We start from the raw sequence: 17,330 nt of genomic DNA on the forward strand, positions 1-17,330 counted from the left end.
TTTCAGGTCGGGACCCTTCTGAAGACCCTTCCAGATCCACACACTGGCATTAAAAAAACTTGTTTTTAATATGTAAATCACTCTGGCAGCATCGGTTATATATGCTTTGGTTGTGATTAATAGAAAATAAAATGCAATCATCTCTTTGGAACATTTCAGTATTTTTGATATTGTATTCTGATAAATGAGGTGCATGCGGCAGTTTACATTTAGATGAATATGTTGATTTCATTGATAGAGAGGGTATGTAGTGTACAGCTCTCTCTGTTGGGAAGGTTCAAATAAAGTTTTCAATATAACGGATGCCTTCATTTGAGCATGTGCTAATCTTAGTCCAATGCACAACAGACAATAGCTTTTGAATCTACAAGGGAGTCAGGGATTGGGGGACAGGGGAAGTGGGGGGTGCACAGGAGAGAGGAATTCTGACCATGTCAGGTCAGCCATGATCTAAGTGCATGGCGGAACAAGTTTGAGGGGCCAAATGGCCTAATCATGCTCCTATTTCTTACGTTCTCATTTGAACAATATTAAAGAATGCAGGATCCTGCTCACAGGGGTTAACAAATACAAGGTGGTAATAGCTGAAGACTTGGGCTGTCGGTTGATGGAGGAACTTGGCACCACTTGTGTCTAATCCTGCACTGTTACCTGAAGTCACAGTCACAGAACGACACTGCACATTGAGGTAGAGTTCAGTAAATGAGGTGTCAGACAGGCCGTGTGTTAATAACCATCACAATGTCCTTTACACAGTGGTGTTTAAAGCAACAGAATTCTTTCATCAATGCAGGGGAATTGCGTGTTCTCATCGACTCTGCCTTCAGTCCCCAGAGCATGGTGCTTATCACAACAGCCATCAAACCCATCGGATTAATTCATGGCAAATCACATGAATTCATTTCATGGCATTTCAACACAAGCTCCAGTGGAATTAAACACTTTTCAGTGGTCGTTTTTGCAACATTTCATTTTCCACCAAGAAGCAGGCTGATATTCTTGTACAGTGCAGAGGCAGCGTTGCAATGCCACAGGCATCATCCATCATGTGAGATGTTAACCACAGTCCCATTTATCCTATCAGATAGGGTGAAAGATCCCTGAGCATTTTTTGAAGAAAAGTAGGGTCTTATCTTTACTGACTTAACCATATCTCTCAACCAACGGCACTGAAGCAGATAAACTGGACCTTACCTCATTGTTCCTTTTGGGAGCTTTCTCTGCACAAATTGAATATCACATTAATAATGTATCATACTGGGCATTGCAGCGACATATCTCTAAGAGATACTGGGCCATTGGATGAAAACTTTGTAAAGCAATAGCCCCAAAATAACAAGTACTTCTCTTTTGTGACAATAAATCAACATTTTTTTTATTGTTGTTAATTTTCCTCGTTTCCTGTTTCCCCTCCTCGGGATGCCAACATGCTTGGATACAGTCATGTCCCACATAACTTCCTGGGTGCCTGGAGACTGACCACCGCCAGACCATTTCATGATGTCAGAGGTCAGTCCACAAGCTCACAGTCAGCAGGACTCACTGGAGCAAGCACACAACGACCAGCTGAGTGTGACGAGACTATCTGTGCAGACCTGGCTGAAATCCAACTCCGAGGAGGAACCAAAGAGGGCTTAGATCATCCCGTAGACTTCAATACTACATTATTTCTAAGAACGGGCATCAATGAATGCCTCTTGATATAAACATATGCATTTCCTTCACTTTAGACCAGGGCATCTCAAAATTCTAAAAGCCATCGAGCTCATTAATGTCCTTTAGGGAAGATCTACATGGGAGTCCAGTCCGCAATGTGATTGATTCTTAACTGCATTTTGGAATAGGCGTAGAAAGCCATTCCCTTCAAGCAGCAATTAGGAATGCGCAACAAATGCTGGCCTAGCCGGTGATGACATCCCACAGGCAGATTTTGAAAAACTGGGGTCATGAGCTGAAAGTTGTGAACTCCAATGGCAACCATGGAAGTCGGACTGAATTCCAGCAACTATGCCACTGATCTCCCACAATCTCCATTCACAATGACCGGTTGTGTCAATTTTCAAACCTTGAACTGGAGCCACTGTGGGAAATGGTTTGTGAAGTACTGTTCCAGCCCATGGTGGCTGGAGGTTAGAGAGGAAACACAAATCAACATTGCACACGTTATAAAAACCAAAAGAACTGCGGATGCTGTAAATCAGGAACAAAAACAAAATTGCTGGAGAGGCTCAGCAGGTCTGGTATCCTTCCTCAGAGGAAGGGTCACCAGACCCGAAACGTTAACTCTGTTTTTTCCTTCACAGATGCTGCCAGAACTGCTGAGCCTCTCCAGCAATTTTGTTTCCGTTCCACACATTATGTTCAACAGTTCAGTTAAAATAACTACCAGCTTCACACTGAGAATATATCTGTGATTTTAAAACTTCTTCTGTAGAATAACAGCACCAGGAAAAAAGCATTGTCTTTTCTACTTGTCTACAGAATGAATCATACCTTAATGTTATAATTTTCATCCAGCAAGATGTTTTCTAATTTCAGATCTCGGTGAACAACTCCATTCTGTAAGAGAGAGATGGAAAGACCAGCCATCAATGGCCATGTGCCATCTGCTGCCCCTCACTGCCTTTGTGACATACACAACACCCCACTGTCAGCGTGCCGTATAAACACACATTTATTCACAGGTCAGGTGCAATTCTTTTTGTTGTTAAGGTAAAAGCAGTGAGTTCTAATGAAGTGGAACAAGCTGCCTGAATAGGCTGTGGAAGCAGATTCAGTCACAACTTTCTGTAGGGAATTAGATAAATCTAATTTAAAGATATGGAGTAGGCCACTTCAGATTGAGATGAGGAGAGATGTCTTCACCCAGACAGTGGGGAACCTGTGGGAGCCTCTCTTTCTGCCGCAGAAAGTGGTTGAGGCCAAAACAGTGAATGCTCTCGAGAAGGAGTTAGATATAGTTCTTAGGGCTAAAGGGATCAAAGTGTATGGGGAGAAAGTGGGATTGGGGTCTGAGTTGGATAACCATATTGAATGGTAGAAGAGTCTTAAAGGGTTGAATAGCCTACTCCTGCTCCTGTTTTCTATATTTCCATTTCGCAAAGGGAAAATGCAGGATTAAGTGGAATGAGTAAGGGAAGTGGGGCGAATTGGACGGTTTTACTAAATGGACTCATTCCAACTCTATGTTTTATTAAAACTCCTGTACAATTTGTGTTGTTCTTGATTAAACAAAATTGTTTTCTCAAAATTGCTATAAGAAGCTTGTTCAACTTTGGATCTCATTGTGAAATGGCAGTGCCTCTCCCTCTGGGCCAGAAGGTCTGGATTCAGGTTCCACCACAGGATATCATAACCATGTATTAAGATGTCCAATCTGATTGATTAAAAATATACAATGTTTTGAATTCAGCCCGACCACTCAGGATACTCCCGTCCCAAATCGGTCAAAAATGTTGCATTCTGTTCAGAATGAGGGGTCCTGAACAGTCTGCCTGTGGTAGGAGACTGAAAACACAGTGACTTGATGAGTTTCCTTTAAACTTCTGCACCTTGATATTAATATTAAATATTAAACCTGACTGTGTGAAAATGAAACTGTACAGTGGCTTAAGTCCAGTACTATAAAAATAATGACGATAGCACAGAACTGCTACATTTTGCAATACTTAAGTAGAATGTTAACGTGTTAAATTTAGGCAAAGGGCTGAATCTTTTTAGCTAAGTATTCTTTGGAGGGTTACTCACAGTGAGGCCTAGCAAGAGTTTTCATTGTATTTTACCAAACTCACTTCATTAACTAAAAGCAAATGAAAGAACTGTGGATGCTGTAAATCAGAAACAAAAACGGAAATTGCTGGAACAGCTCAGCAGATCTGGCTGGAGAGAAATCAGAGTTAACGTTCTGGGTCCGGTGACCCTTCCTCAGAAGTCAGTTGTTGCCTCATTAACTACCTAGCCCACCTACATGATGTCCCTCAGGTCTGGTTCCAGCCCCACCTCGCCACATGCCAATCCCAGAACAACTCAACACTCACCAGATTTCTGCCAAAATGTTGGCATCCCTTGCACCTGCTCCATCTTTAAATTCTGTGGTGTACCCAGACATGCATTGTCAGATTGCAGCTGCCCTGCATATTTCCTGCCATTTGCCCCAGGCATGACACAATTTGGTGCCCTGCTTCATGGACGGGGTCCCAGATCTTCTGCTGGACTGGGTGGTGCCAATAAAAAGGCTTTCCCCTTTGGTCAGGACCAGCAACACAGCCCATGACCTCTAGACCAATGCTAGACCAATCACTAGACCAGTTCTGAGGAAGGGTCACTGGACCCCAAACATCAACTCTGATTTTCTCTTCACAGATGCTGCCAGACCTGCTGAGCTTTTCCAGCAACTTCTGTTTTTGAGACCAATGCCCAGCCTGGTCTGAGGTTACCACCCTAGTCAGTGCAATCTCAGCCATCTGGAGAAATGCCCAGCATTCCATGGAAGAAGGTCAATGACATTGTCCACCCCACCAGTCTGAGTGCCACCACCTTCTCACCAATAACTTACCCTCAGTCTGTGACTGTACCCATCACTCACCAAGGCTCGTGCTCTGTAAATCTCATGACTACCTGCAACATCTTCCTTCACTCACTGTCACCTATCCCATCCCCTGACATCACAAACCCTTATGCCCTGTGCGCTGCTTACTCACTCACTCAGGACATCCCCGCACCTGCACCGTCAGTAATATCTGTGCCACCCACTTTCATTTCCCATAATCCCTGCCTCTCTCGCTCCTTCAAGGAAGGAAACAGACCACCATGAGGCAGATGGAGTCAAGATGGGAGATGTGCTGCCGGTCATTCTGCTCCTCATTCCTCATGAGGAGAGGATCCTGACTCTGACCTCCTTGAGCATGTCCTGGACTGGTATTGAATTACTGTGCCAGGGCCCACTCAGTCATTGCCAATGGCCTTGACATACAGAGGTTTGCTGCCAACTGTGACAAGTTTCCTGGCTTTGTGTCTGCACTAAACAGCTGGTATAACCAGTGGGAATGTGAATCTGGTATCTCTGGCTGTGGGGGGAAAGTACAAAATGGTGAGGCAAGGCAGGGATGCTGTGAGTATCCAGTCAGGTTCAGAGTGCGTGAGCGCTGACAGTGAGTGAAGAGTGAGTCCATGAGCTGGATGTGTCCCCCTGAGCACAGAGTCCTTTCTGTAGAGTTACCATGGTAATTGCTGGTGCAGCCTGAGATGCGGCTTGGAAGGGCAGAACTGTCCTGTAAGTGAATTGGAGATGTGTCATGAGGGTTTTTAGAGGTTGTCAGATGCCAATGTCTGGATGTGGGGTATGTGTGACTAGTGCCCATGGAGCATGTCCTGAGATGTTGGTGCCTGGATTACAACATGGAGGTCATTTGGAACAAACTTTCAGTTGAAGTGCCCAGGTGCCTGCTCTGATTTCCATGTCAAGATTTAGAATCATAGATACAGAGACGTACAGCGCAGAAACAGACTTTTCAATCCAACTTGTCCGTGCCGACCAGATATCCTAGATAACTCTAGTCCCATTTGCCAGCATTTGGCACACATCCCTCTAAACCCTTCCTATTCATATACCCATCCAGATGCCTTCAGCCAGCTTGAGTGACGTATTTGGTAAGGTAGGAAGTTGAATATTAATGAGGCGATTAACCAGTTATAATTTTCCCATAATTGGCAACTCACCGCTGTGTGGTGAGAAACTCCTCATGCCACTCAACAGATGTATAAAAGATGCAGCAAGTCACTCCCCACATTGAGCTGGGTCTTACCCCACTTGCCTGATTCTGGCACAAATCTTGGCACAGTCCATGTCACTCAGGCCCCTGTGAGTTTCCACCCAATGTGTCTGCAGTCAGGCAGACCTGCTGCTAGGGCTGTAAGGCTGTGTTTACAGCAGGTCAGTGTGAGAGCGGACTGGATGAACCAGAACAAACTATACTCTGAATTTACAGCATTGCATCAGGACAATCTTATTCAGTCTAAAGAATCTGAAAGCAGATTAGATTGCAGGCAGTGATTCATAGATCATAGAATCCCTACAGAGTGGAAACAGGCCCGCTGGCCCAACAAGTCCACACTGACCCTCAGAGCATCCCACCCAGACCCATCCCCCTATAAAACAGTTAATCTACACATCCCTGAACACGACAGGCAATTTTCCATGGCCAATCCACCTAACCTACACATCTTTGGAGTGTGAGAGGAAACTGGAGCACCTGGAGGAAACCCACGCAGACACACGGAGAACGTACAAACTCCACACAGACAGTCACCCGAGGGTGGAATCGAACCCAGGTCCCTAGCACGGTGAGGCAGCAGTGCTAACCAGTGAGCCAGTGCGCAGGTCTACGTTACTCTAGATAGTAAGGGAAAGTCTCAACTCTTTTCAAAAACGCTGAACTCCCTGAAACATAGGAACAGGAGTAGGCGATTCAACCCCTTGAGCCTGTTCTACCATTCAATAAGATCATGGCTGATATGTGATCTACCTCCGTATGCCTGTATTTTGCCAATACCCCTTTATACCTTTGCTCAACAACAATTTATCTATCTCAGATTTAAAATTAGCAACAGATCCAACATCCACCACTATTTGTGGAAGAGAATTCCAAACACTTGGGGTGGCATGGTTGTTCAGTGGTTAGAGACCCAAGTTCGATTCCACCCTCGGGCGACTGTCTGTGTGGAGTTTGCACATTCTCCCAGACTCTGTGTGGGTTTTCTCCGGGTGCTCCGGTTTCCTCCCACAGTCCAAAGATGTGTAGGTTAGATGGATTGGCTGTGCTAAATTGGACATTGTGTCCAGGGAAGTGTAGGTTAGTTGGATTAGCCATGGAAAATGCAGGGTTATAGGGATAGGGTAGGTGGGTTGCTCTTTGGATGGTCAGTATGGACTTGATGGACCAAATGGCCTGCCTCCACACTATAGAGATTCTATGATCTATCAATCTTTGGGTGTGGAAGTATGACAGTATTGTGAGATCACAGTGTCGTGTTACAATATGTCTTTGGAATAGTAACGTAATTTTATATGTATTTCTGGTCATAACTTCAAAACTTTGAGTTGATGTGATTTGCACATGTGTAGTGAAATCAGTTGTTGGTCCTTAATGATTGCATGTCATTTATGTGAACACTTTGGTGTTTAATATCAGCACGCAATAACAATTCAATAAGATCCAAGGATTGGTCTGAAATGCTGACTTCTGAGAAACTACCCACATACTTCACAGCTTCAGGACTCCTTGTAGGGCAACCTCAGGAAAAGTGGCATCTACAGCATTGACTAGGAGGAAGTGCATAAGAAAGAACCATCCAGGAATGGATCTCAAACATTGTCTCCTTCAAACAGCAAAGAACGCAGGCAGCTATGGACAAACTCAGGAGCAGTGAAAGCGAGGACCAGGGGCGTGCCGGGAAGGTAAGTTCTTCATTTCGGCAGCGGAGCTGAGTGGGAGCGGTCAAATTGCGCTCTCGGAAGGTGAGTGAACTGATATATTTGGGCAGTGGCTAAACCCGAGACACTACACGTGTAGTGTCTCCCACCTGCCCTCCTCCTCTGACCCAAAAAAAACACTCTGGTGTGTTGATAAGGTAAGTGTTTTTCTTTTTCTTTTTTTTTAATCGTGTGCTGGTAAGTAGAGTGATTTGGTACAAATTTTTTTTTTCATTTCATTTATCTAGTATCTGATATTACAGTAGGACTAAGTTAAGCTTAAGAGTAAAATTGGCAGGAGATCCCAGCCCTGTGTTATGATCCTCTTACTCAATGTGGGAGCTCAGGGACACGGCTGATGTCCCCGACTCCTACACGTGCAGGAAGTGTGTCCAGCTGTAGCTCTTGTTAGACTGTATGACGGCTCTGGAGCTGCGGATGGACTCACTTTGGAGCATCCGCGATGCTGAGGAAGTCGTGGATAGCACGTTTAGCAAATTGGTCACACCGCAGATTAGGATCGCTGAGGGAGAAAGGGAATGGATGACCAAAAGGCAGAAAAAAAGCAGGAAGGCAGTGCAGGTGTCCCCTGTGGTCATCTCCCTCCAAAACAGGTATACCGTTTTGGGTATTGTTGGGGGAGGTGGCTCACCAGGGGAAGGCAGCAGTAGCCAGGTTCATGGCACCGTGGCTGGCTCTGCTGTACAGAAGGGCGGGAAAAAGAGTGGAAGGGCTATAGTCATGGGGGATTCAATTGTAAGGGGAGTAGATAGGCGGTTCTGTGGTCGAAAACGAGACCCCCAAATGGTACGTTGCCTCCCAGGTGCACGGGTCAGGTCGACTGCAGGACGTTCTGAAGGGGGAGGTGAACAGCCAGCTGTCATGGTGCATATAGGCACCAATGATATAGGTAAAAAACGAGGTGAGGTCCTACAAGCAGAATTTAGGGAGTTAGGAGCCAAGTTAAAAATTAGGACCTCAGAGGTAGTAATCTCAGGATTGCTACCAGTGCCACGTGCTAGTCAGAGTAGAAATGAAAGAATAGGCAGGGTAAAGGAGTGGCTTGAGAGATGGTGCAGGAGGGAGGGGTTCAGATTTTTGGGACATTGGGACCGGTTCTGGGGGAGGTGGGACTATTACAAATCAGACGGTCTACACCTGGGCAGGACTGGAACCAATGTCCTAGGGGGTGCTTTTGCTAACGCTGTTGGAGAGGGTTTAAACTAATGTGGCAGGGGGATGGGAACCAAATGAGGAGGTTAGTGGACAGTGAGGAGGTTAGTGGACAGTAAGGAGGTAGTAACTAAAGCCTGTAAGGAACTAGATAACGAAGTCAGTGTGACTAACGGGAGGAGTATGCAGAGAGCAGATGATGAACACAAAGGGACAGGTGGTCTGAGGTGCATTTGTTTTAATGCGAGAAGTGTAGTAGGTAAGGCAGATGAACTTAGGGCTTGGATTAGTACCTGGGAGTATGATGTTATTGCTATTCTTGAGACTTGGTTGAGGGAAGGGTAAGATTGGCAACTAAATATCCCAGGATATAGGTGCTTCAGGCAGGATAGAGAGGGAGGTAAAAGGGGTGGAGGAGTTGCATTACTGGTCAAAGAGGATAGCACAGCTATGCTGAAGGAGGGCACTATGGAGGACTCGAGCAGTGAGGCAATATGGGCAGAGCTCAGAAATAGGAAGGGTGTGGTAACAATGTTGGGGCTGTACTACAGGCTTCCCAACAGCGAGCGTGAGATAGAGGTACAAATATGTAGACAGATTATGGAAAGATGTAGGAGCAACAGGGTGGTAGTGATGGGAGATTTTAATTTTCCTAACATTGACTGGGATTCACTTAGTGTTAGGGGTTTAGATGGAGCAGAATTTGTAAGGAGCATCCAGGAGGGTTTTATAGAGCAGTATGTAAATAGTCCAACTCGGGAAGGGGCCATACTGGACCTGGTGTTGGGGAATGAGCCCGGCCAGGTGGTTGAAGTTTCAGTAGGGCATTACTTTGGGAATAGTGATCACAATTCCATAAGTTTTAGGATACTGATGGATAAAGACGAGAGTGGTCCTAAAGGAAGAGTGCTGAATTGGGGGAAGGCCAACTATAGCAAAATTTGGCAGGAGCTGGGGAATGTGGATTGGGAGCAGCTGTTTGAGGGTAAATCCACATTTGATATGTGGGAGGCTTTTAAAAAGAGGTTGATTATAGTGCAGGGCAAACATGTCCCTGTGAAAATGAGAGATAGAAAGGGCAAGATCAGGGAACCATGGATGACAGATGAAATTGTGAGACGAGCAAAGAGGAAAAAGGAAGCATACGCAAGGTCTCGGCGACTGAAAACAGACAAAGCTTTGGAAGAATATTGGGAAAGTAGGACCAATCTGAAACGAGGAATTAAGAGGGCTAAAAGGGGTCATGAAATATCTTTAGCAAACAGGGTTAAGGAAAATCCCAAAGCTTTTTATTCATACATAAGGAGCAAGAGGGTAACTAGAGAAAGGGTTGGCCCACTCAAGGACAAAGGAGGGAAGTTATGCAAGGAGTCAGAGAAAATGAGTGAGATTCTTAATGAGTACTTTGCGTCGGTATTCACCGAGGAGAGGGACATGACGGATGTTGAGGTTAGGAATAGATGTTTGATTACTCTAGGTCAAATCGGCATAAGGAGGGGGTAAGTGTTGGGTATTCTAAAACGCATTAGGGTGGACAAGTCCCCAGGTCCGGATGGGGTCTATCCCAGGTTACTGAGGGAAGCGAGAGAGGAAATAGCTGGGGCCTTAACAGATACCTTTGCAGCATCCTTCAGCACAGGTGAGGTCCTGGAGGACTGGAGAATTGCTAATGTTGTCCCCTTGTTTAAGAAGGGTAGCAAGGATAATCCAGGTAATTACAGACCGGTGAGCCTGACGTCAGTGGTGGGGAGGCTGCTGGAGAAGATACTGAAGGATAGGATCTATTTACATTTGGAAGAAAATGGGCTTCTTAGTGATAGGCAGCATGGTTTTGTGCAGGGAATGTCATCTCTTACCAACTTGATAGAATTCTTTGAGGAAGTGACAAAGTCGATAGATGAGGGAAGGGCTGTGGTTGTCATATATATGGACTTCAGTAAGGCATTTGATAAGGTTCCCCATGATAGGCTGATGGAGAAAGTGAAGTCGCATGGGATCCAGGGTGTACTAGCTAGATGGATAGAGAACTGGCTAGGCAACAGGAGACAGAGAGTTGTAGTGGAAGGGAGTTTCTCAAAATGGAGAACTGTGACCAGTGGTGTTCCACAGGGATCCGTGTTGGGACCACTGTTGTTTGTGATATACAAATGATCTGGAGGATGGTATAGATGGTCTGATTAGCAAGTTTGCAGATGACACTAAGATTGGTGGAGTAGCAGATAGTGAAGAGGACTGTCAGAGAATGCAGCAGAATATAGATAGATTGGAGAATTGGGCGGAGAAATGGCAGATGGAGTTCAATCCAGACAAATGCGAGGTGATGCATTTTGGAAGATCCAATTCAAGAGCAAACTATACGGTAAATGGAAAAGCCCTGGGGAAAATTGATGCACATAGAGATCTGGGTGTTCAGGTCCATTGTACCCTGAAGGTGGCAACTCAGGTCGATAGAGTGGTCAAGAAGGCATACGGCATGCTTTCATTCATCGGACGGGGTATTGAGTACAAAAGTTGGCAGGTCATGTTACAGTTGTATAGGACTTTGGTTCGACCACATTTGGAATACTGCGTACAGTTCTGGTCGCCACATTACCAAAATGATGTGGATGCTTTGGAGAGGGTGCAGAGGAGGTTCACTAGGATGTTGCCTGGTATGGAGGGCACTAGCTATGAAGACAGGTTGAGTAGATTAGGATTATTTACATTAGAAAGACAGAGTTTGAGGGGGTACCTGATTGAGGTCTACAAAATCATGAGAGGTATAGACAGGGTGGATAGCAAGAAGCTTTTTCCCAGAGCGGGGGACTCAGTTACTAGGGGGTCACGATTTCAAGGTGAGAGGGGAAAAGTTTAAGGGAGATATGCGTGGAAAGTTCTTTATGCAGAGGGTGGTGGGTGCCTGGAACACGTTGCCAGTGGAGGTGGTAAAGGCAGGCATGATAGCATCATTTAAGATGTATCTAGACAGATACATGAATGAGCAGGGAGCAGAGGGATACAGATCCTTGGAAAATAGGCGACAGGTTTAGATAGAGGATCTGGATCAGCGCAGGCTTGGAGGGCCGAAGGGCCTGCTCCTGTGCTGTAATTTGCTTTGTTCTTGTTCTTTGTAAACGGGAAGCTGGAAAGACTTAGCAGTGGCAATAAATTCAGACAGGTCATCCTCAGTTAACCCACACTGTGGAAAGCCAGGCAGGTGCACTGCCATGTTAGAATATGCAACACACACAAAATACAATCATCTTCAATAGCAAAGGGAAACCAACAGCAATGACACCCTATTTATTTAAAATCTTATGTTAGTGTGTGTTTCCTGTCAACAAAGCTTTATTTCCAGTGTCAATTTTCCATCCTAATCAATATGTCATTACGTATAATGTAAATTGCAAAAACAAGTTTGTCACACTTGTGGTGGGGTGGTGGTGATTACATTTTGCAACTTGTGGTTTCTGTACAGGTGAACTCTGACTATAACTAGTGTTATTGTTCTGATCCTCGACTGCTATTTAATTACAAATAATAATATAACCCTCGTCTTTACCCTCTAATCCCCAATAACCAAACATGGCTTTGATCCCCCCATTTCTATTGCTCCGGGAGCTGGATTAGAATTTCAATAAATATTGACAACACTCTACCAAGTTGATATTCTCTGTGGTCTTTGTATAAACATGATGATCTCTTGTTTTCATGTGATTTCTCACTTGGCGAAGTCAAGGTTCAAATGTAACTAATAGTTCTTGACCAAATAATCAACAGGATCATCAACAGAATGGTGGCACAGTGGTATTCAGTTGGAAAGCTGTTGCCTGGGTGTCCTCAACATTAACTCGGATGCCATGAAATCTCACGGTTTTGGGTTAAACATGGGCAAGGAAACCTCCTGATTACTTACGGACAATCCTCCTTTGGCTGATTAATCAGTACTCCTCAATGTTGAACAACATTTGGAGAAAGCGCAGAGGGTGGAAAGGGCACAAATGTATTCTGGCTGGGGGATTTCAATGTCCACCACCAAGAGTGGCTCAGCAGCAGTACTACTGATCGAGCTGGTCGGGTCCTACAGGACATAGCTGCTAGACAGGGTCTGTGGCAGGTGGTGAGGGAACCAACAAGAGGGAAAAACATACTTAATCTCATCCTTACCAACCTGCTGGTGGCAGATGTATCTGTCCATGACAGTAATGGTAAGAGTGACCACTGCACAGTCCCTGTGGAGACCAAGTCCCGTCTTCACACTGAGAACAACCTCTATCGTGTTGCGTGGCGCTATCACTGTGCCAAATGGAACAGACTTCAAACAGATCTAGCAACTCAAGACTGGGAATCCATGAGGTGCTATGAGCCATCAACAGCAGAAGAATTGTACTCATGGCCCGGCATATCCCCCACTCAACCATTACCATCAAGCCAGAAGATCAACCCTGGTTCAATAGAGAGAGCAGGAGGGCATGCCAGGAGCAGCACCAAGCATACCTGAAGATGAGGTATCAACCTGGTGAAGCCACCAAACAGGACTACTTGCGCACCAACCAGCACAAGCAGACTGAGCTAAGCAATCCTAAAACCAACGGATCAGATCTAAGATTTGTAGTTTCGCTACATCCAGTCGTGAATGGTGGTGGACAATTAAACACTGGAGGAGGAGGCTCCATAAATATCACAATCTTCAATTATGGAACAGTTCAGCACATCAGTGCAAAAGATAAGGCTGAAGCATTCGCTGCAATCTTCAGCCAGAAATGCCAAGTGGCTGATCTATCTCAATCTCTTCCAATAGTCCCCAGCATCAACAGACTTCTGCCAATTCGATTTACTCCACGTGATGTCAGGAAATATTTGGAAGCACTGGATACCTTGAAGGCTATGACAACATTCCGGCAATGGTACTGAAGACTTTGCTCCAGAGCTTGGCTGCACCCCTAATCAAACTGGTTCAGTACAATTACAATGCTGGCATCTACCCGACAATGTGGAAAGTTACCTGGGATTGGGTTAGGGTTAAGGTTAGATTGTCCTGTCACCTATTGATTCATGTACATATTCACCCAGGTCTCTCTGCTCCTGCACAAGCTTGAAAATAATATATTTTCTTTTATATTGTGTCATATACTTTTTACACCAAGGTTTATTAACTCTGTTGGCTGCATTGAACTTCATCTGCCACTCACCCAACACCGCCCCTACCCGCTCCACCAACTTAGTCAATGTCCTTTTGGAATTTCACACTGTACTCCTCAGAGTTTACTGTTCTTACAAATTTTGTGTCATCTGCATCAAAGTTGTACCTTTCACACCAAGAACTGATGCATTCACACACATCAGAAAAAAATGAGGGTCTTAAATCTGATCCTTGGGGAACTCACTACAACTGTTCTTCCAGCCCGAAAAAATCCGAAAACCATTAATCTCTGTTTCCTATCCTCAGCCAATTTTGTATTGGCATTGCTACTCTCCTTTTATTGCATGACCTATAACTTTCCTCAAGTCTGTGTGTGGCACTGTATCAAATGCCTTCTGGAAATCCATGTAAACCACATCAACACTGTTACCCCATTGAGCCTTTCTGTTACCTCTTCACATAAGTCTAGCAAGTTGCACACAATCTTTTCTTAACAAGCCCTTGACATCAAGGCTGCATTCAACCGAGTATGGCATCAAGGAGCCCTCGCAAAACTGGAATCAATGGGTATGTGGGGGCAAACTCTCTGATGGTTGGAGTCATACCTGACATACAGGAAGGTGGCTGTGGTTGTTGGAGGTCAGTCATCTCAGCTCCAGGACATCTCTGCAGGAGTTCCTCAGGATAGTGTCCTAGGCCCAAATATCTTCAGCTGCTTCATCAATGACCTTCCCTCAATCATAGGGTCAGAAGTGGGGATGTTCACTGATAATGGCACAACGTTTAGCACCAATTGTGACTCCTCAGATACTGAAGCAGTCCATGTTCACATGCAACAAGATCTGGACAATATCCAGGCTTGGGCTGACAAGTGGCAAGTAACAGTCATTCCACACAAATGCCAGGTAAGAGACAATCTAACCACTGCTCCTTGACATTCAATAGTGTTATCGTCACTGAACCCCCTACTATCAACATCCCAGGAGTTATCATTGACCAGAAACTCACTGGACTCATCACATAAACACAGTGGCTTCAAGAACAGATAAGAGGCTAGAAATACTGCAGCAAGTAATTCACCTCCTGACTCCCCAAAGCCTGTCCACCATCTACAAGGCACAAGTTAGAAATGTGATGGAATACTCCCTACTTGCCTGGATGAGTGCAGCTCTAACAACACTCAAGAAGCTTGACACCATCCAGGACAAAGCAGCCCGCTTGATTGGCATTGCAGAAATTCACCAAAGATCCTCAGATAGCACCTTCCAAACTCATGACCACTTCCATCTAGAAGGATAAGGGCAGTAGATAAATGGGAATACCGCCACCTTCATGTTCCCTTCCAAACCATTCACCATCCTGACTTGGAAAAATATCGCTGTTCCTTCACTATTGCTGAGTCAAAATCCTGGACTTCCCTCCCAAATGGCATTGTGAGTCAACCTACAGCAGGCGGACTGCGGCAGTTCAAGAAGGCGGCTCATCGCCACCTTCTCAAGGGCAACTAGGGATGGGCAATAAATGCTGGCCAGCCAGTGATGCCCACATCCCACAAATGAATAAATAAAAACAACCAATACCTGTGAATCAATCCACATTTTTCCATGTGACCACTAATTCTATGCTGAATAAGTGCTTCTAGCCGTTTCCCCCAAAACTGACTGGTGTGCTGAGCCAGTCTTTACAACGTTTTTTGAACAGGGATATAATGTTTGCAATTCTCCAAACCACTGGCAACTCTCCCAAGTCCAAAGTTGACTGTGGCCAGAGCTCTCACAATTTGAACCCTCACTTCCTTCAAATTCCTTGGACATATCTCATCCTGTCCGTGTTGCTGACTTTAAACACCAACAATCTATCCAATACTTCTGCCTTATCAACTTTGAACCCTTCTAGAGACAGAGTTTTCTCATCGATCATCATGAGCAGTGTATTTCTCTTTGGTAAAGACAAATACAAAGTATTCATTTAACACAACAGCCACACCTCCGCCTCCCGTTTTGGTGCTTACTCAACCTAACTTCTCCTTTACCATCTTTTTACTGTTGATGTGTTTATATAAGATTTTGAGATCTCGTTCTATGTTAGCTGCCAGTCTTTTCTCATTATCCTTTCTTGTGTAACATAGAAAGTAGAAGCAGGGATAGGCCATTTCATCCTTCAGGTCCGCTCCACTACTTATTATCATCCAACTCAATAGCCTGTTCCTGCTCTTTTTTTTTCCATACATCTTCTGATTCCTTTAGCTCCAAGTGCTGTATCCAACTCCTTGAAATCATATATGTTATGGCCTTGACAGCTTTCTGTGGGAGTGAATTCCAATGGCTTATCATTCTTTGAGTGAAGACATTTCTTTTCATATCAGTCCTAAATGGTCTACCTATATCCTTAAACTGTGGCCTCTGGTTCTAAACTACCCCATCACCAGGAAAATTCTTCTTGCATCTATCTTACTTGCATCTTGTCTACTCCTGTTCAAATTTTACAGATTTCTATGAGATCACCGCTCATTCCTCATTCCTCTAAACTCCCAGTGAATATAATCCTAAGTGACTCAACCCCTCCTCATATGTCGGTGCTGTCATCCCAGGAATTAATTTGGTAAACCTTTGCTGTACTCCCTCTATAGCAAGAACTTCCTTCCTCAGATAAGGAAACCAGAAGACACACACTATCCCAAGTTAAAAGTGTGAAGTGATTCATTTTGGAAGGTCAAATTTGAATGCAGATTAAAGGGGTTAATGGCAGGATTCTTGGCATTGTGGAGGAATAGAGGGATCTTGGGGTCCACGTCCATAGATCCCTCAAAGTTGCCACCCAAGTTGACAGGGTTGTAAAGAAGGCGTATGGTGTGTTGACATTCATTGGCAGTGGAATTGAGTTTAAGAGCCGTAAGGTTATGCTGCAGCTCTATAAAACTCTGGTTAGATCACAATTGGAATATCGTGTTCAGTTCTGGTCACCTCATTACAGGAAAGATGTGGAAGCTTTAGAGAGGGTGCAGAGGAGATTTACCAGGATGCTACCTGGACTGGAGGGCAGGTCTTATGAGGAAAGGTTGAGAGAGCTAGGGCTTTTTTCATTGGAGTGAAGACGGATGAAAGGTGACTTGATAGAGATGTACAAGATGATGAGAGGCATAGGTAGAGTGGATAGTCAGAGACTTTTTCCCAGGGTGGAAATGACTATTATGAGGGGGCATAATTTTAAGGCGAACGAAGGAAGGTATAGGGGAGATGTCAGAGGTCAGTTCTTTACACAGAGAGTGGTGGGCATGTGGAATGCGCTGCCGGCAGTGGTAGTGAAGTCAGATACTTTAGAGACTTTTAAGCGACTCTTGGATAGGCACATGGTTGATAGTAAAATGTAGGGTTGGCAGGGTAGATTGATCTTAGTAGGATAATAGGTTGGCACAACATTGTGGGCCGAAGGGCCTGTACTGTGCTGTACTGTTCTATGTTCTATGTTCTATGCTTAGCCTCAGCATTTCCCTGCATAATTGCAGCAAAATATCCTTGTTCCTGTACTCAAATCCTCTCGCTATGAAGGTCAACATACCATTTA

At 44.8% G+C, this 17,330-nt stretch overlaps 1 protein-coding gene across 4 annotated transcripts in view; it reads right to left on the reverse strand.

Annotated features, from left to right (window-relative positions):
- The window catches only part of nuak1b (NUAK family, SNF1-like kinase, 1b), a 64,755-nt gene that overhangs the window by 15,771 nt on the left and 31,654 nt on the right, over positions 1-17,330 (reverse strand). For 3 of the 4 annotated variants that reach the window (XM_048610382.1, XM_048610381.1, XM_048610383.1), the window contains exon 4: positions 2,494-2,559. The exons of the other annotated variant lie outside the window; for it this stretch is intronic. In XM_048610382.1, the coding sequence (XP_048466339.1) occupies positions 2,494-2,559 (66 nt within the window). The remainder of the gene's footprint in view (positions 1-2,493; positions 2,560-17,330) is intronic. 4 annotated transcript variants of the gene reach the window in all.

This window comes from Rhincodon typus, chromosome 22, assembly GCF_021869965.1.
Source record: "Rhincodon typus isolate 14 chromosome 22, sRhiTyp1.1, whole genome shotgun sequence".
NCBI lineage: Eukaryota > Metazoa > Chordata > Chondrichthyes > Orectolobiformes > Rhincodontidae > Rhincodon > Rhincodon typus.